Genomic DNA, 25,141 nt, shown 5'->3' with positions numbered 1-25,141 from the left:
TGATATATAAACTCGCAGTTGCTATTTATAAATTCCAATTTTGAGGGGAATGTGTCACACAGATCACAGAAATGTGTGATAATTATAAATTATCAATTATAAATAATTTGTCACAGATTAAGAATATGCGAATAACTCAATTTTGACAAAAATGGCAGACAGAACCTTAAAATTCCATCAGCATTCATTAACAGCTTAGAACGCGGCTCATCCAGTCAGAATTTAGAGTCTGAACTAAATAGCGTTTTATAAACTTATCTATTTATTATTAACACTATTTAAAATAATTACACGTTTCGCCACATAATATTTAAATTAGGCTACAATGCGTTGATTAAATAGCCTAAGCAACAGCCTTGACACTACTGTAAAGTGTGGCCTCAGAAAGTAGCGTACATTTTAACGGCTTAATCAATCAGTGAGGCGGTATCCTAACGCCTTCCGGGGGCTCTGATCAATTTATGATGCTTCTCTGGATTCGCTGAACTCACATCACAGTTCCTGATAGCCGCACATCGTCAGTCAGTGACCGGAACTGTAAAACCGTCTCGTCCCACTCCCCGCGCGCGGGCAGATTTACAGCGCGCTTCAGCCGCACGAGACAAACAGCAGCAATTACCTCGAGGGGAAAACACTCGCCTCGACAAACCTACGGCAAAAACCAGCGTCGCGAGCTCTGAGAACAAGCACGCTGAGATTTCACAGTCCGTAGTAATTTCTCACACAAAGAGAAGGAGGGCTGGAGAAGACACCACCATCTCCGGTGCGCGTGAAGCTCGAGGTGTACTGTGATATGGAGCTGCGAAGGTTTGCGTGTTCCGGTTGAGGACGTCTGAAGGAACAGCGTTTCATTTCACCGACCACTTTGATGCAGAACTATTCCATGACCATTTATTAGCACTCCGGCGGATCTGAATTGGAATAGCTATTAAAAAAGGACTTTTGGTCACCTGAACAAGTTTTTTTCTTTTTTTCTTTTTCTAAATGACTATATTTGTGCTTTCGGGGCTTCTCTTTTTTTCCTCACACTTAAGGAACCGTCTGTGAGAAGTCGTTCAGGATGTTGACAACTCTGCGTAAATGGATATGAAATAAGGAACACTTTGGTTACGCCTGGAAATCGCTTCATCTTAGTCGTGTGACTGTTCTTACGCCGCAGTCTTTGTTTCCCAACCCATTCGCTTCACGTTTAATCCGTTTTAGGGCACCGAAAGTCACTTCCGCCGATTCCGTAACAGTTCGGTTGAAACTCGTTCATAAGCTCGTGCCCGTCTCGTTCGAGCATCGTCACTTCTGCAGATGTGCTCTGGTTCTATTCTAACCATCGTGTAGGTAAGAATACCTCCTTATGGGCTTTACAACACAACTGTGATTTAGTACGATTTATTTGTGCACAATATTAGTAATCATTGCTAATTCGCGTTCATGTGTCAATAATGCTTGGACACATTCTCCAGATGACATTTTCAGTATTAGGACTTTTAATGAAACTACATTATGCCTTAAATAGCTTCATCTGGCATTGGTAGGAAGTCGCTGTCCATGGTGCTGAAGTTATGGAAAGTTGACCTGCTGAACTTGATTTAATTCAAATCAGGTGATGTTACATACATTGAGTATATCCTAGACAGATCCTTTGCACTACTGCTTCATAAATTTTTTTTTTTTACTTTTTCTGTAATTGATTTTAGTTTTTTTTTTTTTTTTTTTTTTTTTTACCAAAACAAATCTTATATTGAACTTATAGGCCTATAGACCCCTAAGAAGATTTTGAAATCCAGGCAAGACCAACCATTGAAAAAAAAAAAAAAAAACATTTTCATCCAAAGAGACAGCCCTTGGTAGTTGTTCCATCTACTATGAGTTGTAACTGCTTCATGATTTTGCATCATGGCTCTGATCATGTGACCAGTGAGACCATCCTTCTCAACCTGTACACTTTTTATGGTAACTCAAACATTAAGAGGTATTGAACCCGGCATGTCACTTGCAGTCAAGCAGATATGGCAGTCTAAACTCCTCCTGATTGGTGGATGTGATTCCCCCATGACCCCTTGAATGGTGCAAAGAGATTTTTCCCCCATGACATTTACGAGATGGTGCGTAAAGGGGGATGGGCATTTCGAGCATAATAATGTTAAAGAATTGTGTCCACCCCCAGCCATGAGCGTTCTCCATCCTTGACCCTCCCCCATCACATCTCTGTCTCTCTGTCACACACATATTAATCACAAGATGCCCCATACCAGTGAATCACAGAGACGTAGCATGCCTTTTCCAAAGTGTCATCTTCACAGGAGGAATAAGCCAGTGTCACATATGCAGACCTTCTTTTAACCAAATCACCTTCAAAACACAGATTTTCTGTGCTGAAGCATTGGACTTGAGTAGTTGGTACCTTAAGAAGTTACTTCATCATGATCTGAAATGTAAAAATAAGTTTCAGTGGTGTAACCAAATGTAGTCAAGTTTGTTAAGTCATATTAAATCATATTTTCTCATAAACCTCATAAACCTGTCAAATGAATGTTGTTGTTTTCATGCCGTTCTAAACCTGCACTGAAAAATAAATTGGTGTTGGATTTAAATTTAACAAATTAAAGAAACAGCAAGAAACAGATTGAACATGAAATTTTAGAGTAGATATACTAATATTATATTTTCTTCGTGGAATTTTCAAACTTTTCTTGTTCAAATAATAGTCTTTGTTTTGTTGAATGTGTGTATGACATTCTTCTCTGGAATACAAATAAAATAATTTGCTTTTTTTTTTTTTTTTTTTCTATTATTGTTATCATTTTTATTATTGGACCCCATTTGCTTCCATTGCATGTAGTTGAAACATTCCTCAGAATATCTTCTTCCTGTTCCTGACATGAAAGATAGTCATACAGCTTTGGAATGTCGTGATTAAGTGATGATAGAATTTTGATTTATCATTTAACGTTTTTTTATAACATAATAACGTTTTTTTTTATAACATCATATGAATGTGCTACTCAGACACTAAAATGATTTGTATTCTGCAAGCAGCGAGGTTTAGTAATAATTACAGAATGTAACATTGACTTTTTATTGCATCACCTCATAAAGTATTGAAATATTTTAAAGTCATGCAACGTTTCTGAAGCACCCAGTTGTAAAATACATTTAAATTGACTACTTTATTCTGACCATACGGCTTGTGCACAGAGAAGTTTAATGATTGAAATATTTGGAGCATCATTCTTGTAACTCTTTTCTGCCAGAACCTCTGCCTTTCACTCTACATCTCCTCGCTACCCTTTCATTTATGTCCTTCACTGTTCCTGCTCTCCTCCCCCACACCGCTTGCTATGTCTCTTGCCACAAGGCCATGTCACTTCCTGCGACCGCAGACACCAGCATGGGCTTACGACACTCCTGGGAGAACATGCTGGCCAATGCCTTACAGAATATAAATATGTTAGAAGATACAAAGATTGTTTTTAATACAGAGATGGAAGCTTGCTCACACATCCCCCAAACCTGCTTAAGATCAATTGGAAAAGTCCCAAATCATTAACAAATTGCATAATTTCTCACATCTTTGTGTGTGGAGGAGGTTCCTCAGGGTGATCTTCTCCAAGGAGGGGCCATGAACATAGGGATGTGAATGTGATGCTGTCAATGTGAGACAGCAGCAGAATAACTTTTAAAGCACATAATGGTGGAATGACTCTGGATACTGAGTGGCCTCTTGCCAAATGGACAGGCAGAGATATAAAAAGATTAGGGCAGGAAGCAAAGTGGAAAAGAGGCTGGAGCTGTACTCAGCCGCCCTAAAGAAATAACTCCATACACACACACACTATGTTATCTCACAAAAGAGTGTTTTTATGTAAGTCCTGTAAACACTATTATCCTCTTTGTGGTGATGGAAGAAGGCTGGAGGTTGTGTACATAGCGGCTACAAAAAAAACGGACTCAGTCATATGCTCACTCTGGCCCTCTAATGCAGACACAGTCAGTCGCCCCTGAGGCCCGAGAGAGTTGAACCGCCTGTTGTTCCGGTCAAACTGAGGACAAGTCCATGTTTTTTTGTTGCTAGCCACTGCCAATATTTAAGAAAGAACAGATCCTCTACTTAAAAAACAAAATCTAGCTTCATGCATTCTTTATCAAAACTTGAATGTGCTTTGTTTCATAAAAAAAGCAACATTTTGAACAAGATGAGTGAATCGCTTTTATATATATATATATATATATATATATATATATATATATATATATATATATATATATATATATATATATATATATATATATATATATATATATATATTTTCAAAGACTATCCCATATTGGATTTAGATGATCAAACCATAGATGGAGAAGACTGCTTTATCAACACCCCCAAAGCTTACACGGTCCTACACCACCTTTTTTGTCAACATTTCATTGGGTAACATTAGGCAGTTTTGATTTATATGCCCTTTCAATCCAATTACATATAATCAGATTGAGCAAATAGTAAGCATATTTGGAGTGCTTTCCTGATGGAGGGCTCCGAGCCCCGAATGTAGTCCGAATCCAGAGAACTCTGAATAGTTAAAAGTGAGGAGCTGGGGTGGAGGAGGGATGCTGGAAAACTGTTGTGGGACAGATATGCATATCGTGCCAGTTAAATTGTTAATCTAGACGAGATCCACCTGTGCTAAATTGATTGACTATCTGAACGTGCTCCTCCTGAACCTTGTTTAATGTTTGATCACCACTTTATTTAAATAATGCATCAACTTACATATGCGATAGCTTGTTTCTGCTTCTTCTTTGGCAGTGTTTTCATCCAGACATTCAGTCCTCTTTCGGAAGATGTGTAATAGTGCCTCCTACCATGTAACAGGGAAATTCAGTCAATGGCGGGTAAAGAGTTAATTAATTGAAGTTAACACAATTATTTGTGTCTTGACTTGTCATTTCACACTCTCTTTGACTTGACACAGTGTCTTAAAAGTGCACATGTTTTGAGAGGCTGAAAATAAGCAAGATGTGATGCAAAAGCCAAAGACATTCATCTACATTTTTATATAAAAAGAAACATGTTTTGCATGTGCATGAATTCATTTTGTACCTAATATGAAAATCACTTATAGTTAAATACCTAAACTACTAAGTAATATAGTTATAAGTAGATATTTCGATGAGTACATTGGGATGGGAAGTGCTCCTCAGCTAGAAGATGACTCAGGCACCCTGACATGTATATGATATGACTTGTCAGTGAATGAATCGTCTGTTCCATATTTAGCTCTTACAAAATAGAATTTGATGTTTTGAAATGAGCTGGATATTGACATTTTCTTCACAGAGTTCTGAAAAACCTGATAAATGTATGCTAAAGGGTTCTGGGTGGTTGCAGGGGCATTGCTAATGTGTTCAGGTTGTTCTAAAGAGTCACTAATGATTTTTTTTTTTATTATTAAATATTATTTGATAGTATTTATATTATTTGTCTGTTTATAGTGCAACTTATCCAGGTATTTTTAACATTTTCATATCTGTTGGCATCATTTTCCTTATTGTCTTGACTTATTCTGGTCAAGAACCACCCACTCACTTGTAAAATGACCATACAGTTAATGTTGTTGTTACAGGCAGTTGCATCTGAAATAGTTGATACCACAATCAAGAGAAAATCCATAAAACGTAAAGAGGTGTAACTCTCAGTGCCTGCATGATAGAAGTGACCATCACTGTTCCATGAGTAAATCTAATGCAAGCATTTATTTTCATGCCATGAATTTATACTTTGCAGTATCTAGTTAATGTAACTTTTAGCTTAAGCTGATCATATATAGACTGAAGGACACGGGTCACAAATGGATGAACCCCAGTGCAGAACACCTGCAATTTACAGCAAAAGCCATTTTAACCATTAATTTGTATGAGCATGAATCACTGTGTCGTGTTGATGAGACTTGCTCAAGCAGCAATCCCGCTTGCCGTTTCCATGGTGACAAGGTGCTACTTTGAGTGCCCTTGAAAGATCACTTTAGATGGTATACTGTAGGTCATGGTGACCTGGATGGACAGACTTCCTGTTATTTGTGCCGAAGTCATACTACATAAATTAGAGCTGCACGATTATAACAAATCATAATTTTCAATTAATTGCATTTATAAACATTGATGAATAGAAATTTCTAACTTAACTGCTCCATAGGGCACTTTATTATACAGCAAAAATAAAACAACTTTGGTTACTAATGATTCTGATTAAAAATAGCGAACACCAAACTGTTGGATCCATGTTTCTTGTTTAGAGTCTTGAGACACCAAAATGTTTTTGTTTATCACTATGTTATTCACAGCAAATTCATCAGTGCCTCTCACATGGATTATTAAATTAAATAAAGCTCTGTGAAAATTGTCACTCTATATTATCGTTAATATTTCAGCAAAAACTTCTTTTAAAATCAATGAAGCATTGCATAATAAATGTCTTATTTTCATCATGGCTGTAATGAGATGATTTATGTGAAGTGTACTGTAGAACTGTGTAGTGTAGCGTCGCATTGGGTGAATCTTTATACAAATACACTGCAAATTATAAACTTTGATACAACTTAAATATTAATATAAGCCTGTAATGCACTTTTCATATGATTGTTTAATCGTTACAAAATGTAATCATAATTGTGACTATTTTTTCAGATTATTTGCAATACTACTACAATATATATATATATATATATATATATATATATATATATATATATATATATATATATATATATATATATATACACACACACACACACACATATTTATGATACAGAAAAGCAAATTTTTTGTGGAATGACAGAAGTGCAATTTTTATATCAATGCTTTGCTGTATTATTCAGAATACATACATTTGTACATTTTACAAGGAAACATGAGTGGTGTTTACTCGCAAAACTCACGTGCAAAAAAAATAAGATTAAATTGAATTAGCATGGGCTCAACCATTCATATGGGCAGACAATGGAGAAGAAAATCAGTCCTTCTGTTTAATGATTTCTTTTTTCTAGTTTGTCCTCAGGCACTTCCTGTTTGCATTTTACCCTCTTCTTTTCCCGACTGCAAATTTTGCATCATGAAAGATCATCCTAATGTATCAGACTGCTCGAGCAAACCAGCAGGCCTTTATGAAACAGTAAATCAGTCCACATTGGCATTCGAGCGCACCCGCTTTGGGTTTGTTTATCTGAGGTATGCATTTCTGCATAATCAATGCAATTCAAATCCAAGCTGTCCGTTGCCATCAGCTTACTTCCTGTATGCATGTGTTTGTGATACCGGAGATATTCTGCACATTAGGAAAAAGCAGTGTTTGTGTACTTTGGTAAGGAAATACATTTCCCTGTCATTATATTCTGATCAGTGGGGGTTTAACATCAGTCCTTTATAGACTCATGAGAAAATAATCTGTGTTCATGGCCCTTCATTAGTGTGGGAATTAATTATCTAAAGGCATACCTGCATGCTTCATCCCTCAACACAAACACACATACTATGGATCACTCAAATAGGCCTCTGTAGTAACCATGGGGTAGCCAAGGGTAATGCTTTATTTGTCACGAACCACTAATAGAAAGATTATGCGGGGTGCATATGGCACTGCCATGTTTCATATTATTCATCTGGAAATGCTTTTACTGAGTTTGATATTTGGCTTAGTAATGAGAATAAGCTTTTTATTCTTCATAGTCAGCGTATGAAAACTTGAAGTCATGGAATTAATGTACTGTATTATGAAAAATAAACCAAACATCCCTCAAAGGGAAGTGATATTGATATGCATGGTAACTTTGGTGTGTTTGTTTACTGTAAGCCTCTTGTTGAAGTATGATAGTTTCAAGACTCTATTAGCACTGTAACATGAGACAGTTTATTACTTTAAGTCATAATAGTTTACTTCACGGAGAACCGGAGTAGGGGGCGCCATCTCACCCTCATGCCCAAGAGAGGGAGGCCACGTTGGGCCTTCATCGCTCGAAAAAGCCCCTGGAGCTCAGCCTCTCACATAATTCTTTTGGCCTATATAAAATTGTTCTTCAGGCTCTATATATTTTTTTTCTCTTCTAGCCAAGTGTGTTGTGCTTGTCTAATAGGGTTTTTCATCCTTTTATCTCTTTGAAATTAAAGAAATTAAATTTTGACCGCAGAGTATGCAAAACTTTTAAATTGCACTATATCCGTTCTTGGAGAGTTTTATTACACTTACTGCACATTTTAAAGCAGCTTGTGCCTGTTGGTTATTTACACACAGGCTTGGTGAAGGGTAAAATAGGCTGACATGACGGTCAATAAAAATGACACAGATAAAAAATCTAATTCATCTTCCAATTTAATCTGTTAGCAAACCCTTTGTTGATTGCATGTAGTGTTTGGAAAGATTTCAGACTGATTAATGAATAATTATATTCCATTGCAAAAATTGCATTTCAAAAATTACAAAACAATGTTAATCCAAGAAAATGGAAGACAGAAAATCACTGCTCTTGACTGAATTAATATGTTGTTTTAACAATAATCAATCCACAGCCAAACCGAAAATTATTGAGACACCAGACATGTTTTATTAGTGGGTGCAGGACACTACCCTTACGAAAAATAACCATGGTTTTATTATAGTAAAACTGTAGTAACCCATGGTTTTTTGGCGTGTTGACTACCATTTGTATAACCACAGATTTACAACAAATACCATGGTTAAACTATGGTTAATTTAGCAAACCATGGTTAATTTTTGTTTACCATGGTTTAACTATAGTAACCATGGTTTTTTGGTTTTATTTGTAGTAAAACCATGGTTAATTTTCATAAGGGTATAGTTCATTTATGTAAGTGAGTACAGCAAAATAAAGCGAACTGTGAAATATTATACCCAAAAATTCGTCATACTGTGGACTACCAGTGAAATTGATAAACTATTTGTGACCAAAAATTATTCTGATGCTTTGACCTGACCATATTTTGCTTAAGTGTTTCTTTAATTGCTAATTAACCACAGAGAATTAACATACATACTGCTACCATACACGTACTCTAACAACATAACATACATACTGCTAACATATACTGTAACAACATACAGTACTGCTAACATACATGTACTGTAACAGCATGCTAACATAGATACTGCTTGCATGCACCTATTGTAACAACATAACAAACTGCTAGTATATACTGTAGCAACATGATAACATACACAGACTGTAACGGCATGACAACATACACACTGCTAATATACACATACTGTAACAGCATGCTAACATAGAGACTGCTGACATGCACATACTGTAACAACATAATACACACTGCTAGTATATACTGTAATAACATGGTAACACACTTCTAACACACATATTGTAAAAGCATGCTACATACTGCTAACCTAAACATAACAAACTAATTTCTAACATAAACATACTGTAAAAACATGCTAACATACATATTGCTAACGTGAACATATGCCAACAACAACATGCTAAAATGTATAACATATATATATACTGTAATGTTAACATACATAATGCAATATATAAGCATAGCAAGCTAACAAATTCAAATTTTTTTTGTATAGCACTTTTTTACGATACAAATCATTGCAAAGCAACTTTACAGAAATTCATTTCTAATAATAATGGTAAAAAAAAATACTGTAATTACTGTGAAAATGCTACATTATGAACCTGTTAAAGAGGGGGGAGGGGGTGAAATGTTATTTCATGCATACTGAGTTTTTTACACTCTTAAAGAGTTGGATTCCCATGCTAAACATGGACAAAGTTTCAAAAATTAAGTTGTATTTCAAATTTTCATTTGAAAATACTCCTTCCGGTTTGTCACAAGTTTCGGAAAGTTTTTTTCGAGTATGGCTCTGTGTGACGTTAGATGGAGCAGAATTTCCTTATATGGGTCCTGAGGCACTTCTGCCGGAAGAGCGCGCGCTCCCGTATAGCAGAGCACTGAGAGCACAGACATTCACTGATCAGAGCGAGAGCGAATTGTCACAAAAGGAGTGTGTTTTTGGTTGCCAGGGCAAGACAACCCTGCACAGTTCATCCAAAAAGAAACAGCATGAAGGGACCAGTGGATGGAGTTTATTTTACAGAGCATCAACGGAGTTGTGCAAGTGTTTGTGTTTGTTCCCTGCATTTCGAAGATGCTTGTTTTACAAACAAGGCCCAGTTTGACGCCGGATTTGCGTATCATTTATTTCTTAAGGATAATGCAGTCCCAACGAAAAAGGGTCACGATCGTGTGTTGGAACCGCAGGCGGTGAGTAAAACTGCTTAAAATATCTCTGTGTTGTTAACTTAGCTATCGGCGCGTAAGCACATCAAGTAAACAACATGCAATGTTGTCATCAAACTGCACTTTCCACATGTACAGCTTAAAAAAAAATAAAAATAAAAATAAAGAAACCGCTAAGCAAATATATACAGTTTCAGTACATACCACATAGAGATGTCGTTGCTGATGCTGCTCTTGTTAAATTTCAGCCTCTGGATCTGATTCTGGATCATAAATAAACGGCTGAATCTGACTGTTAGCCATGGTTTGTTTTTTTCCTCACGGTAATGTCACAGCTTCCACATGCTCTCAATGCAAAAGCCTACTGGCGCTCGTGATTCTTTAGCTCCGCCCACACGTCACGCCTCCAGCGGCTCGTGTTTTTCCGGGAAAAATCTCTAATGAATATAATAAAACTAAAGACTTTTTGGAGTTATGAAGGATGCAGTACTACTCTATAGGTACTCAAGTTTAACAGGATATTGAGTGAAAACGAGCATTTCACCCACCCTTTAAGTGGTTAACGGTAATTTCCTGTGAACAGATGTTCCCAGAATTCTCTGTGTTGCATTTCAAATTTAGTTTGAATTTGATGTTTTTTCTATGAAATAACTGTTTCTTATTATTTATTTTTCCTTATCTGTTATGTTTATTAGGGTTGTATGTTACATATAATGTTGTTAAATTCATGTTTATTGCATATTTCAGTTGAATTAGTCTCATCATGATGGTGTTTAGTGCTTGTGTGAATCACACTGTGCACCTTCTATGTATCTTATTATTTAAAAGCTGCTTGTGATGGGCTTTGTTTCATCACGTGACTTTCTCATCACCACCTGCTTCTGGTGGTTATCAGTGTATTACAAAGGTACAAAACAGATTCCAGTACTTCAATAAGTTGTTATATTAACATTATATCAGTTAAATTACAGTATTAAACTGTAAATTTAAGGTAAAACCTATAACGTTGTTACTGTATTTTTCTGGTATAATTCTGGCAACCACAGCTGCCGATTTTACCATATATTTTTCAGATTTTACAGTGTACATCCAAATAATGTGGGTTATATGTCACATACAACAATAAGGTTTTTAGAAAACCTCTGAAGCAAGGTTTTATCAAAGTCATATCAAAGTTGTGGTGATTCACAGTTAAGCAGCAATTTCTCATTTGGACAATATGTATATACAGATCAGAAGTAGCATCATGTTATCGTCTGCCTGCATTACTCAGCTTTGTGGCTGTAATGTGGCCTACAGAATTATATTTTATTATTACTATTTTTTTTTATATTATTTTGGATGTTGGTGCTAGTGTGACATCACACCTCTTAACTAGCCTTACCGGCAACCATTCTGCTTGATTAGCTTCCCCTGCTACACTTTCACTGTTTCCCAGCATGAGAGGTTCCAGCACCAAACAGGCATTAGCATAAACCAGTCTGAGCCAGCATGGAAATGTATGCAGGTCTAAGGTGGTCTTGTCAGCAGGGTGATCCATATTCAAAGCTCTTTGTGCATGCAATCCAGATGTATTCTTCTGGAAGTGTACTTGATGCTGTATGGAGTCACAATCTTATCGTGTGTGCAGAAATTAATGACTTTTGTTGCAGTTTTATGTTTCCACATTCATGTGCACGGTCAGGTTGTGTTATTATGCTGTCACACGAATGGACTTGCCTGTGCGCCCCTGCTATGCATCAGTGAAAAATGTATTTTCATTATTTCCCATGCCACACCACCACTGAGAAATGTGCAAACTTTTGTCAGGAGTTGTTAAGTCCCTTTCACACATTTCACACCAGGGCTTCAATGCACCTTTGACCTCCCCTTGAAAATACTGCAGTGTCACAGGAAAGTGATTTCATGAAGTTGCTTGCAAGAAAGTAAGATTGTAAACAAAGAAAATAGTAAAAGCACACCCTTGTGAAAAAGGAGTGTGCTTAATTGAAGTTAATTGATTAATTGATTGAATATGAACTTTTTGTATATTTTTGTATAATTTTGTATATTTAAAAATAAATAATAATAAAACAGGCAAATATAATTTTACAGCATTTATTAAACTTTGTTAATGTTACTTTAAAAAAATATTCATGTTAGTTCACAGTGCGTTAACTTATATTAACAGATACAATTTTTTATTTAAAAATGTTTAGTAAATGTTGAGATTAACATTAGCAAAGCTTAATAAATGCATAGAGATATTTTTCATTGTTAATTCATTGTTGCCTAATGTATTTAACTTATATTAACAAGTGTACTTCATTTTCAGAAGGGAATGAAAGAGGTTAAATGAACTTTAGATTAGAATAGAAAAAAAAATCCTTGTGAATGATTTTATCACAATGAGAAAATAAAAGACCTGAATGGCAAATATTGAACAACGAATCTCATAATATGCCGATGTACATGATATGGTTCTTTTTGGAGCAAATTCTACCTCAAAATATTTTATATACAACATAATCATGTAAAAAAAAAAAAAATTATATATATATATATATATATATATATATATATATATATATATATATATATATATATATATATATATATATATATATATATATATATATATATATTTTTTTTTTTTTTTTTTTTTTCTTAATTTTATTTGACAAAAAAATATATGAATTAATTTATCTGGATTTTTTGAATAGGATCTTGATGCTTTGTATGTGAACCAAGTTTTCATAACAAGGGAATGATTAGTCTGTTATCAGTACAAATACAACACTTTGAAAAACATTCACAAATATGCAGTATATTTTTAAGCATATGATTCGTCATGCACTGAATGGCGCCATTGATTTTGCTATCTTTTTATTTATTTATTTATTTTTTTTGATTGATGCGTCTCAGATGGGATTTGTTTATGAGACATTAAAGTGGGGGTGAAATGCTATTTCATGCGTACTGAGTTTTTTACACTGTTAAAGAGTTGGATTCCCATGCTAAACATGGACAAAGTTTCAAAAATTAAGTTGTACGTTTGAAGGAGTATTTTTGTTCCCAAAACCTTCCGGTTTGTCACAAGTTTCGGAAAGTTTTTTTCGAGTATGGCTCTGTGTGACGTTAGATGGAGCGGAATTTCCTTATATGGGTCCTAAGGAAGAGTGCGCGCTCTGAGAGGCTGAGCACAGACAATCACTGATCAGAGCGAGAGCGTCGCGAAATGTCACAAAAGAAGTATGTTTTTGGTTGCCAGGGCAAGACAACCCTGCACAGATTACCAAAAAAAATTAAGGGACCAGTGGATGGAGTTTATTTTTACAGAGCATCAACGGAGTTGTGCAAGTGTTTTTGTTTGTTCCCTGCATTTCGAAGATGCTTGTTTTACAAACAAGGTCCAGTTTGACGCCGGATTTGCACATCGTTTATTTCTTAAGGACGATGCAATCCCAACGAAAAAGGGTCACGATCGTGTGTTGGAACCGCAGGCGGTGAGTAAAACTGCTTCAAATATCTCTGTGTTGTTAACTTAGCTATCGGCGCGTAAGCACATCAAGTAAACCCTGTACACCTTTAAAGAAAAAAAAAAAAGACGACATAAAGTGGAACTTAGTCATTTTCCAAAACCGCTAAGCAAATATATAAACTGCTCTCGTTCAATTTCAGCCTCTGGATCTGATTCTGGATCATAAATATACGCTGAATCTGACTGTTAGCCATGGTTTGTTTTGGATGATGTTTTTTTTTCCTCAAGGTAATGTCACAGCTTCAAAACGCCCTCAACACAAAAGCCTACTCGCGCTCGTGATTCTTTAGCTCCGCCCACACGTCACACCTCCAGCCGGTCGTGTTTTTCTGGAAAAAATCGGCACAGACTATTTTTCTCTTATAAATATAATAAAACTAAAGACTTTTTGGAGTTATGAAGGATGCGGTACTACTCTATAGGTACTCAAGATTAACAGGATATTGAGTGAAAATGAGCATTTCACCCCCCCTTTAAGTATGATTAAACCTGTGTGATTCAGACATGAGATTCTGATACATATGATAAATATTTTTAAGATAAATATAAAAAAAAAAATCTATTTTGAGTTTAAATTTCTTCAACTTTGACTGTTGCGTACAAGGATCTGCCTGTGGTCGGCTTTGTGTATCTTTGTTTTAAGTGTGTTTGCACACATCCTGTAATTAAAGCGTCATGTGATGAATATGTTGTGATATGGCAACATATTCTTCAAACTGTGATCTAATTTAGTGATCCCCATGGGAGGATTGTGAGGTAGACTGCAGTACGCTGATGGAGGTTTGACTTCATTAAATTACAGCTACGTGTGCACATGAGCGCTGTGAGTAAAAGCTGGGTTTTGCGTAGGATACAGGCTTGAGTCTCTGCTCATGTAAAAAAAAAAAAAAAAAAAAAAAAATTATATATATATATATTATATTTATATTTTATATAATATATATATATATATATATATATATATATATATATATATATATATATATATATATATATATATATATATATATATATATATATATATGACTTTTTAATCAATGGGTCCCAGTATTACTGATCTTCATAGGTTAAAGGTCATAGACATGGCAGTCAGTATCAGGGTCAATGACAAATAAGAGTGTCTAAAACAAAGAAAACAAAAAGATTTAAGCATCTAGTTGTTGTTTTTACAAAAAAACAACAACAACAACAACATATCATGCATCTTAAAATCATGTGAATGTTAAACTTGATCATTATTTTATATAATTAAATATATATTAATAGTTATATTTATGCATAAATTATTTATTGATACACTAGTTCAAATAAATTTGGGGTTGTACATCTTATTTTTACAGAAAATCAGTAATATTGTTAAATATTATTACAGTTTAAAACTGTTTTCTTTTGTAATATGTAAAAATGTAATTTATTCCTATGATGTAAAGCTGAATTTTCAGCATCATTACTCCAGTCTTCACTGTCACATGATCCTTCAGAAATCATTCTAATATACTGATTTACTGCTCAAAGAAACATTTCTTATTATTAGCATTGTTGAAAACAGTTGTTCTGCTTCACATTGTTGTGGAATCAGAGTTTTCAAAAATTCAGGTTCAAAAGAAGAACATTTATTTGAAATCGAAATCTTTTGTAAAATTGTATGGTATTGTCATAAACAAAAAAATCTTAATATTGAATATTAAATGACTGAAAACGTAAAAAATAATAACAATCAAAAATTACTTAATTTTTTTTCTTTTAAAGAATTCCTGTATTTATGTATTTATTTATTCAAATTAATAACATTGTAATGCTATAAACATATTTTTAAGTCAGTTACCTCCAGTTTAATGTATTGACTTTGGTATACAGACAAAAAAAAACAACAACAACATGAGTGTCTTGTCAGTGACCCAGGGGTTAACAGAATGATTTCTAGCTCTTCCTCAGCCTTACATCAACAATGAACTCTGACGCATTATTGATCTGGCTGCCTTTTTCGCAATCAAATGAAAACCAACATCAGTTCCATTTCCAACCCAGATCGATTGATTGCATTCGGCCACTAGACGGATCAGGTTACGAAGGCCTAATTAGATTTTAGAGAGCACATACGAACTACTCGAGGACAGCTGCCTGTCAAAATAAAACACAGAAAGACTAGAATCCCACGGACAGTCTCATATTCTTTAAATCAAGGTGGTTGAAGACGACATTAAATTGGTGTGTGTGTGTGTTTTCTCATCAGGACCCTATTATTAAAGAAAAATGCCACTGCATTTATTCCACTATGTTACATAAAAAATGATAACTATAATTTATGGCGGAAGAGCTCCTCACGTTGGTTGTATTGATGGTAGTTAGAGGGAGGAGGGAGTTTACAGGAGTAATGATATTACTGCACCGAGGTCAAAGTGCTGCAAAGTGCTCTTCCACCATACATTATTGTCATCATTTCTATCTGCTTAGAAAATCGCCACGTTTTATTTTTTGTCACCATACTTACTCGTGTAACTACTCATGTAACCATCTTTAAATAGGGAAAACAAGGAAGTGTTTGGTAGCTTCAAAATTCATCCCTGTTTGGATCCTAAGGGATGAATGGTGCTAAGCTAAATGCTAGCATAGTGGCGCTGCACACTACAACGATTGAGTGCACCCACTGAGATGGGAGAGGTACTTATCAACTTGTCTAAGTTGAGGGAAGAACATAGTGGAATATGAAAAAACTGTCATTTTCCCTTAAAGAAGAGTACAGGAACACCCTCAGTATTCAGGACATAATGTTTCCATTCTGTTATTTCTTAATAGTCTTGGTGTTGAATTCAACTAGGAGCTTGAGGAAGGTCCATGTCTAAAGAGCACCCAATGGAGAAAAGAAGACAGATGAAGCTTATTACAGTTTATTGCCACTGCACAAGATTACTTTGCTTTTGTCACTTCACACGTGATTCACACAACATTACAGCTAGTCTTATTTAAGCGTAATACCTTACCGATGTTAGAGGAGTTTTCTTATTAATAATTTTTCAAACCTTTAGTCTGAATTAATGGCGCGGCTGACACAGAATAGCGTACACCGTTTGCGTTCAGCTCATATTCTCCAAAATGCCGCTACGGTGATGTGGAGAGACACAGAGGAGAAAAATTGTTGAATAAAGATTTTTTTTTTTGGCCAGCACCGCAGAAAGGGCATTACCTATTAATACTCATCTAAACTCACCAGTTTCCAGCCTTTCATTGAGCCTTGTCTCCCAAAAGCTGTCTTTCATTCTATTACATGTCGAAACAAACAAGAGAAATAATGGCTAGAACACTGGGTCAGAGCATCTCCAAAAATGGAAAGTCTTGTGGAGTCCACTTTATGATGCCAAGGAGCCCCAACTATAAATACATAGCCAGTTTCATATTAACTAATGGAACCTTATTGTAAAGTGTTACCAATCATTTTATAAGAGGCTACAGTTGGAGTACATTTACAGCTTTTCAGGGCCCCCTGCTGGTCTGGGGCTCTATAGGCAAATGCCTGCTGGTGGATTCTGGCGGGTGTTTTTAAAAGCAGGTGTCATTTCATTCCTGAATGGTGCTCATGCTTGCTGTGAGTGAAGACGTCAGCTTCTTTGTGCTCTGATCTGTCTCTCCTGGTTGATGGTAGATTAATATTAAGGAAGCTGTTAAAACAGATAATACAGATTGAGTCTGAAGTAGCAGGAGTGTCATTGTGATCACAATGCTGCTCTTGCATCACTATTACTTTGAACTAGATGTTTTACCCGGAGTTTCTCCTGAAGCATTTTCCCACCGTACAGCAAAATGTGCAAACTGATGTGTGTGTATTTGCTGAGTCTGATTTCTTTGTAGAAATCACATAGAATAGAGTGAAAATGATATGATATCACCATACTTCCCCAAGCTGATTAGTTTCAGTGCAATAAGACAGTTGTTTTCTGAAATGTTACATTTAAATATGCAAAGTATCAAAATACTGTAGGCAAAACATCTAATTAAATCTGTAGTAATTTGCATACATTTTCTTAAAACATAAATCTGAATATTGGATAAAGCCAGGTTGAAAATATTTTTTTATATGACATATTAAATGTTTTTGTCAGGCACAAAACCCAGACACAGATGCAAGCTTCAGCAGGAGACCCGTTTATTTTTAATAAGTCAAAAAAGAAACTCCCTCAAAGAGAACAAAAACCAGCAGGGATATTAGGAAAAATAGTTCAACAGAAACAATGAGCAACTAAAACTTCTGCGGTTATGCAGGTGCCTGGCCTAGGAAACGAGGGAGGAGAAAATAGAAAAACAAAACAACAGGAGGAAGCAACATAAACCTGACAGGGGGCCAACAATGTCATGACTATACTGGACCAGATGGAGCGGCTAGTTAGCATTGGCTAACTGGCAAATGGCACCGTTTGACACCAAAGAGGGGAATTAATAGATCAAGAGATGAACAAACACTGAATTCAGGTAAGCAGAATCAAACAATTAAGAGCAGTGAGGGTAGTAACGAGAGGAAGGAACACCACAGAGTATGGGCCAATGAACCTGAATGGAAGACAAATGGGGCATTGGTCAGACCAAACGGTAGGACACGGATCTTAAAGTTTCCCATGGGTGTGTTGAAAGCTGTCTTCCATACATCCTTTCATATATGCGAATCAGGTGACAAGCTTGGTGAAGACCTTGGCTCCCTGCAAAAGCTCAAAGGCAGACGACATAAGAGACAAGGGGTACCTGTTCTTTATAGTGATGTCATTCAGGCCTCGATAATCTATACAGGGATGCAGGAAGCAACTTGACAAAGAAGAACCCGGCACCTGCATGAGATGAAGAGGGTCGGATGAGAACGACTTTGAGAGTTTCATTAATATACTTGTCCATGGCCTCTCTTTCAGGACCGGAAAGGGAAAACAATTGACCCTTAGGTGGAGAAGTGCCTGGGAGGAGCTCAGTGGCACATTCGTAAGGGTGATGCCGAGGTAAGAAGGCTAAAATGCTAAAAACTAAAATGTCCTTGCAAAAAACACCCGGCAGAGGGTGCTCAATGGCGTGGCCGCTTGGGAATCAGAAGACGGAGAGGAGAGGAAGCGAGGGAGCTGGTGTTCAAGTGGACAGAGAAAACTTCTGCAGGAATGCAGGTGCCTGGCCTAGGAAACGAGGGAGAAAAAAAATTGAAAACAAAACAATGGGAGAAAGCAACAAAAATCTGACAGGGGCCAACAATGTCATGACTAGACTGGACCAGACAGAGCAGCTGAGCATTGGCTAACTGGTGAACAATGATCTGGCACCATTCGACACCAAAGAGGGGAATAAATAGAGCGAGAGATGAACAAACATTGAATTCATGTGAGCAGAATCAAACAATTGCGAGCAGTGAGGGTGGTAACGAGAGGGAGGGAGGAACGCAATAGAGGAGTGCATAGCGAACAATCAAAACAAAACACCATGTGCACACAACATGCAAACAGATACAGAACACCCCAATTGAAGGATGGGGTGATTAACCAGAGGACATGACAGATTTTACAGAAGGAATTTTTTATTGTTTTATCGATAAACCAGAAAATACTGTCAACAGACAGAAGAAGAAAAAAACACTTTCACCTTGTTTTAAGCAATACAATTATGTATAAACCAGGCAAACAAACATCTCTCTGAACAAAGTTCAGAATAAAGATATGAATTAAACTGTAAAATTTGCTGTATATAAGTTCTGTTGAAGTGTTTTCTATTCACTGTGCCAAATGACGACTGGATCCATTTAAAATACAATTTTCTTCTTTATCATTCACATCTTTGTTTATTGACCTTCTATATTAACTGTCGTCATCTTGGTCCAAGGTTATCTCTCCATAATTTCATCTTCTTCTGACCTTCATTATGGCTCCTGTATTTTTCCTCCCATTTGTTCTGCCCATTCACATACATCCCTGTGCGGTGATGATTGTGGCATTCAAATCATAGATACAGGGAAACATTTATCATGCTGAAATGTCCATAAAATTCTTCTGGCATATTTGATTGAATCTAATGGAGTTCAGTCGCACACACTGTGGTTGTATGAAGGGTTACCTTTAATTATAAACCATTGTTATATAGATGTTTCTTGTTAACCTAAAGCCTTTCTCTCTTTGCTTCTGTTTTTTAAGGTGTTGATGGAGAGCCTTTCGAATGACAGCCGGGACAGTGGTAATCACAGGAGGAATTCTAGCTACAGTAATCTTACTGTGCATTATCGCTGTACTGTGTTACTGTAGGCTGCAGGTGAGCTGTGTGCTTTTCTCTGTTGGAGTACAGCATTTAGCATCATTTAAATCTGAATAGCTACATATTTGTCTTACAGGTATATTGCTGTGTTTTAGTACCTTCTCTTCTCTTAGGAAGTAGTGGCGTGCTCTTGTTTTTCTGTAGTTGCTGATAGATCTCATGTTTTCTGTACAGGAAGTGACTGCTTGGTCACGTCAGAACTGAAAAGTCAGGTTGCATAATTTTTTCAGATGGTTTGTTAGATTTTACATTTTGATTTGACACTGAAACAACTGGTTGGCACTAAAATTGACTGCCATGTCGGATGACCAATTTGCATATTCAGACATAATGCCATAGTTGAAAATAATGACCACATTTTTGTGTAATTGAAATTCAGATGGAACTTTGTGCAATTTTTACTATTGGCAGTGTAATTCAGTTACATCAAGTATAAAATGCACTACTGGAATATTTTATTAATTTTTTTTTAAAGTGTAACTAAACCCCTGGTCAGAGCCTGACTCCACATACTGGCAATATTTGAAAAATGCTAAAAAGTGGGCAGAGTACAGCGGAGATAGAGGGGACGAACCGAGGGTGGGGCTGAGTGGGTGGGGAGTGAACCTGAGGCACGCAGTGACAGATTAATTGATTGACAGCTGCTGTCAGAGTCGCTAAAATGGAAAGTGACTGTAGTGACGCAAGTGGCTTTGCAACTGAACGTTCATTTGAAGTAGAGGACTTTTATCCCCCACCTTAACCTTAAGTGGAGGATCTCGAAGTGTCTGTGGACATTGATATGAGCCATATCAATTTGAGCCGCTGGCTCAAACTGCAGTCTTGACTCCCGCATCAGCATCCGCTCTAGGCGGGAACTCCCGGTCTTCCAGGCCAAGTGCATGTAACCACTGGCGCCTAATTTTCAAGTCTGCTGGAAAACTATGCAGTCCAGCAGTGCTGTCGCAACCAGCAACACTAAACCTACGTACCATCCTGACCACTGTACTAAATACAGATAAATCTATGCTAACTTGAAGCTATCCTAACTGATGCAATACTAACTATATGCTTCTTACAATACTAAAGTTACACTAAACAACTATGCTGAATAACTACATAGCCTACACAAAATAATCTAAATAACTATATAAATGCTATCCTAAATAGATGCTAAAATACTCTATCCTGATCATTTTCAAACTCCTGACTTGCTACAGTGATTTTGACATACCAATATGGTTTTATACCTACATGGGTGTGGTAGCTCGTACCAAGGGCGTGGTGAGCTGGAAACTGCTTGCGTCACCTACCACGCAAACATCCAATAGGAAAAATCAACTGCAGTAGCCACCATTCAACCTGAAGAGGGCAGCACATGTTTTTACACCATATATTGTAGAAATTTTGACAAATGTAAAAAAAGTTACTCGAATCAATGAACAGCACTAATAAAGCCCCATTCTTACAGATCATTAACTAAAAAAAGTTGGTTTAGGGAAAAGTGACAGTAAATTTTAAAAGTTCTGTTTCAAATAAATGCTGTTATTTCAACCTTTCTTTTCTATTCATCAAGAAATATACACAACTGTTTTCAGCAATGATAATATTAATAAATGCTTTTCTTGATCAGCAGATCATCATATTAGAATGATTTCTGAAGGATCATGTAACACTGAAGACTGGAATTTCAACTTTGATCACAGGAATAAATTACATTTAAAAAAATATTACAATAGAACACATATTTTAAATCATAATAATATTTCACAGTATTAGCCCTACTATTTATCCTTTATTTTTGATCTAACAAATGCAGACTTGGTGAGCAGAAGACACTTCTTTGGAAAAATATTTTAAAATCTTAATTATCCCAACTTTTAAATGTGTATTTGTTGTCACAGTGGTTCTTATTTCTTTTTAGAAAAAATACAGAATAGAATGCTGTTATAATGTAAAATGTGTGTACATAAATTTGTCGCCATTCAGTTTCATTTAGTATTCATAATTCTATGAACGTCAAAAATATTTGTAAACACTTCTAAGTTTGTGAAATCTGTGCCTTTCAGTACTTTCTTATTGGACTTCTTAATGCATTTACAAATGTACAAAAATGCACATGTGCTATATTTGCTATATGTACATTTAAAATAATAAGCTGACACAGTCTGTCTTTATACCCCTCTAGTACTATTGCTGTAAGAAGGAGGAGTCGGAGTCAGAGGAGGAGGAGCCTGACTTCGCCGTCACATCTCGTTTGCCACCGGTGCATTCAAACCACAACATCCTGGCGGCCACTGTCCCAACGTCAACCACCCCCAATGGGCCTGCCCTTTTCACGCCCCCGCAAACACGAAAACTGACCCGTTCACAGACTTACTGTCCATCCTGTACACATTATGACCTGCCATTTTACTTGCAGCAGCCAGACGGCCTGCGAAATGGCGGAGAACGAATTAGCTACCGCAGCATGTATCAACAAGATTTGGGGCTGCCCACTCCATTGCCCACCCTGCTGCCCACCCAGCTGCCGACGCCACTACCCAACTACCACAAACTAAACCTCAGCCGCTCAGTTACCATGAGGGAGATGTTCACACGAAGCTGCAGCATTAGCACTGACGTGTAGCCATTCAGATTTAAATGATGCTAAATGCTAACAGCTAACTGCATCAACGCAGGCAACAGACTCAATTCTCATTAAAAAAACATTACTCATTTCATAAAGCTGTTGTACTTGCCTGCATAAATACAATGTCAACAATGTCCTCTGGAAACTCCCAGAGTGGCAAGCTTTTAGGAAGGCATCCCAGTGTGTTTGTTTGTAACTGGGAACTATAAAGGCAAAAATGGGGTGAGAGCAAACATTCTGAGATACTCTCTCTCCTTCAGCACACCTGCTTCACTCCTGAATCTCTTGTTTTGTGTTTTCAGTAATTGGAAAGAGGATTCAGAAAATGACTCAGAGGTTTTTATGATTTCCTTACATTTTTGTCGAAAGACACATCAATACACGGAATACTTGTATCTTGTATTTTTAAATATTCGTTCTGAATGGAAAGTTTTCTATTGTTCAAGTAGCTCGGGACATTTTAGCTGAATAATAAATGATATAGCCACCAACTTTGTTTTAACACACCAACACATGTAATACAACTTAAGAAAATCCCTAAGTGGGCTGCAGTAAAACTGTTAGAACAAAATGTAACAACATAATGTAAGCATTTGATTATGGGATGAGAAGCATTTTTTATACTGAAAAGTTACTGTGTGGGATTCTATAAATGAATAGATGTTTTCACAATTTGTGAATTATTTGTTCTGTTTTGGATGTTTAAATATATATTTTTTTTAAATTCACATTTCTCCTATCTAAAGAGGCACATGTTTTTGTTTCGGCTGCATTAAAATGATTTCCATTGATTTTATTTTTAAAACCCAAATGTGAGATGGATATAAGGGCAGTGGATTCTTGATTTCAAGTGCTACATTTGCTCTTTCTAAATGCTGCTTGTTGGACTATGAACAGAACATCTTCTGCCAGAAGGGTTTTTCTATCTCGCTCTTTCTCTCTCTGCTGTTCATGCTTACAGAGGTGACAGTTAGCCTATTTCCTGTGCGTTGTTGATGTCAAAACAAGTGAGGCCATGCACCAACTTTCTTCTTTTTAATAATGACACAGTGATTATCAAGAATATTTGTTCTGTTTCTAGACTGTTTGACAGTGATATTCTTCTATCGCTGGGTGTGTAGCCACACACTACAGTCCTGCAGGTGACTTTGACTTCTGTGATCACCTTGTGGTTGTGTTGTGATTTCAGAATTCTCTCCTAGCTCTTCTTTCACTCTCCATGACCCCTTTAAATCTCACGCTGTGTCTCTCATCTGCACACATACATGTTTCAGTGCCTGTTAATGCCAACTGTATTATTAGGGGCCAAGCACCGTAGGTGCAAGGCACCAATTGTATCCATTAGCGTCATTTTTTTCTTCCGCCGCAAGACTATGGCAGCACATAGAACCGATTGCGGGAAAGTTGTATAATTTGGCACACTGATAGAGGATAGTCCCATCATTAACTACAGCAAATTTGAAGTCCCTAACTCCAACTCTCTAGCGCCACCACTTGTCCAAAATGTCAATATTTTTATGCTAATATCTTTTGAACCGTAAGCCAGAAAATAGAAATTATTCCTCTGAATCCTTGGCTCGTGCCAAGTCGAACGAACCCCCAAATTTTAAAAATCGCAAGGTTTAGTTTTTTTGCTATTTTCGATTGTTCGAAAAACCTACTTTTTCGAACTCGTCCTAGACGGTTAGTCCGAATTTCACGAAAATTGTCTCAGACCATCTTCAGATAATGCTGGCTAAAAGTTATGGAATTCAAGTTGATTCGTCTTACCGTTCTCGAATAACACGTGAACAAATTTGACGAAAAGCACGCAAATATGCATGTGAGGCTATATCTCGGCAATGGTTTGGTGTATTGAGATCAAACTTGGTGTGTGTTATAACAAGCATGACCTGAGCCTACCTGTAGTGTTTCGACGCAGTGCCACCTAGTGGTCAGGAGATATGAAAAATGCATATTTTTGCCTTTAACTTCAGAATGGTTTGGCCAAAAATCACATCTCTTTAGATTCGTTGGGTCATGTCGAGTCGAATGATATCCAATTTTCCCGTATCAGCCATTTTAGGCGTCGGCCATTTTGAATTATGTTTTAAAATGCTGTATTTTTGAACGCATTACCGTATCATTATGAAAATAATTACAAAAATATTCAGCTCCATGCCCTGAAGGTACTCAAAAAGTTTGGTGGAAGCGCCACCTTGTGGTCAAGAGTTATAATGAAATATCTAAAAAATGCTAATAACTTTTGAATAAATTAGACTATTGAAATGAAAATGGTATCCCTATATTCTTTGTGTCCTGTCGAGAACATAGAATCTAATTATTCCAAAATTGGCCATACTTCCTGTCCACCATTTTGAATAATGTTGAAAATCTACTTTTTCGAACTCCACCAAATTTGATGTGGATCATCTTCAGACCCCACTGGCCAAAAGTTATGGATTTCGTGTCGATATACGAAACGGTTCTCATTTAGC

General features: G+C 36.5%; 1 protein-coding gene across 1 annotated transcript; it reads left to right on the top strand.

Moving 5' to 3' along the window:
- The first annotated feature begins 515 nt into the window (after positions 1 to 515).
- LOC128021427 (protein FAM163B-like) lies at positions 516 to 24,938 on the top strand. The gene is made up of 3 exons (XM_052608573.1): positions 516 to 1,332; positions 19,936 to 20,050; positions 22,221 to 24,938. The coding sequence occupies exons 2-3, from the start codon at positions 19,958 to 19,960 to the stop codon at positions 22,659 to 22,661; spliced, it is 534 nt and encodes a 177-aa protein (XP_052464533.1). The 5' UTR covers positions 516 to 1,332; positions 19,936 to 19,957; the 3' UTR covers positions 22,662 to 24,938.
- Positions 24,939 to 25,141: the final 203 nt, after the last annotated feature.

This window comes from Carassius gibelio, chromosome A10, assembly GCF_023724105.1.
Source record: "Carassius gibelio isolate Cgi1373 ecotype wild population from Czech Republic chromosome A10, carGib1.2-hapl.c, whole genome shotgun sequence".
NCBI classification, from domain to species: Eukaryota; Metazoa; Chordata; class Actinopteri; order Cypriniformes; family Cyprinidae; genus Carassius; species Carassius gibelio.
The sequence above is the reverse complement of the archived record's forward strand: the minus strand, read 5'-3'. Positions and strand labels throughout refer to the sequence as shown.

Excerpts from the sequence above, each read along its gene's own strand:
- LOC128021427 (XM_052608573.1), top strand. The coding sequence starts at position 19,958 with ATGACAGCCGGGACAGTGGTAATCACAGGAGGAATTCTAGCTACAGTA. Across the intron at positions 20,051-22,220 it reads TGTGTTACTGTAGGCTGCAG|TACTATTGCTGTAAGAAGGA; the intron begins GTGAGCTGTGTG and ends ATACCCCTCTAG.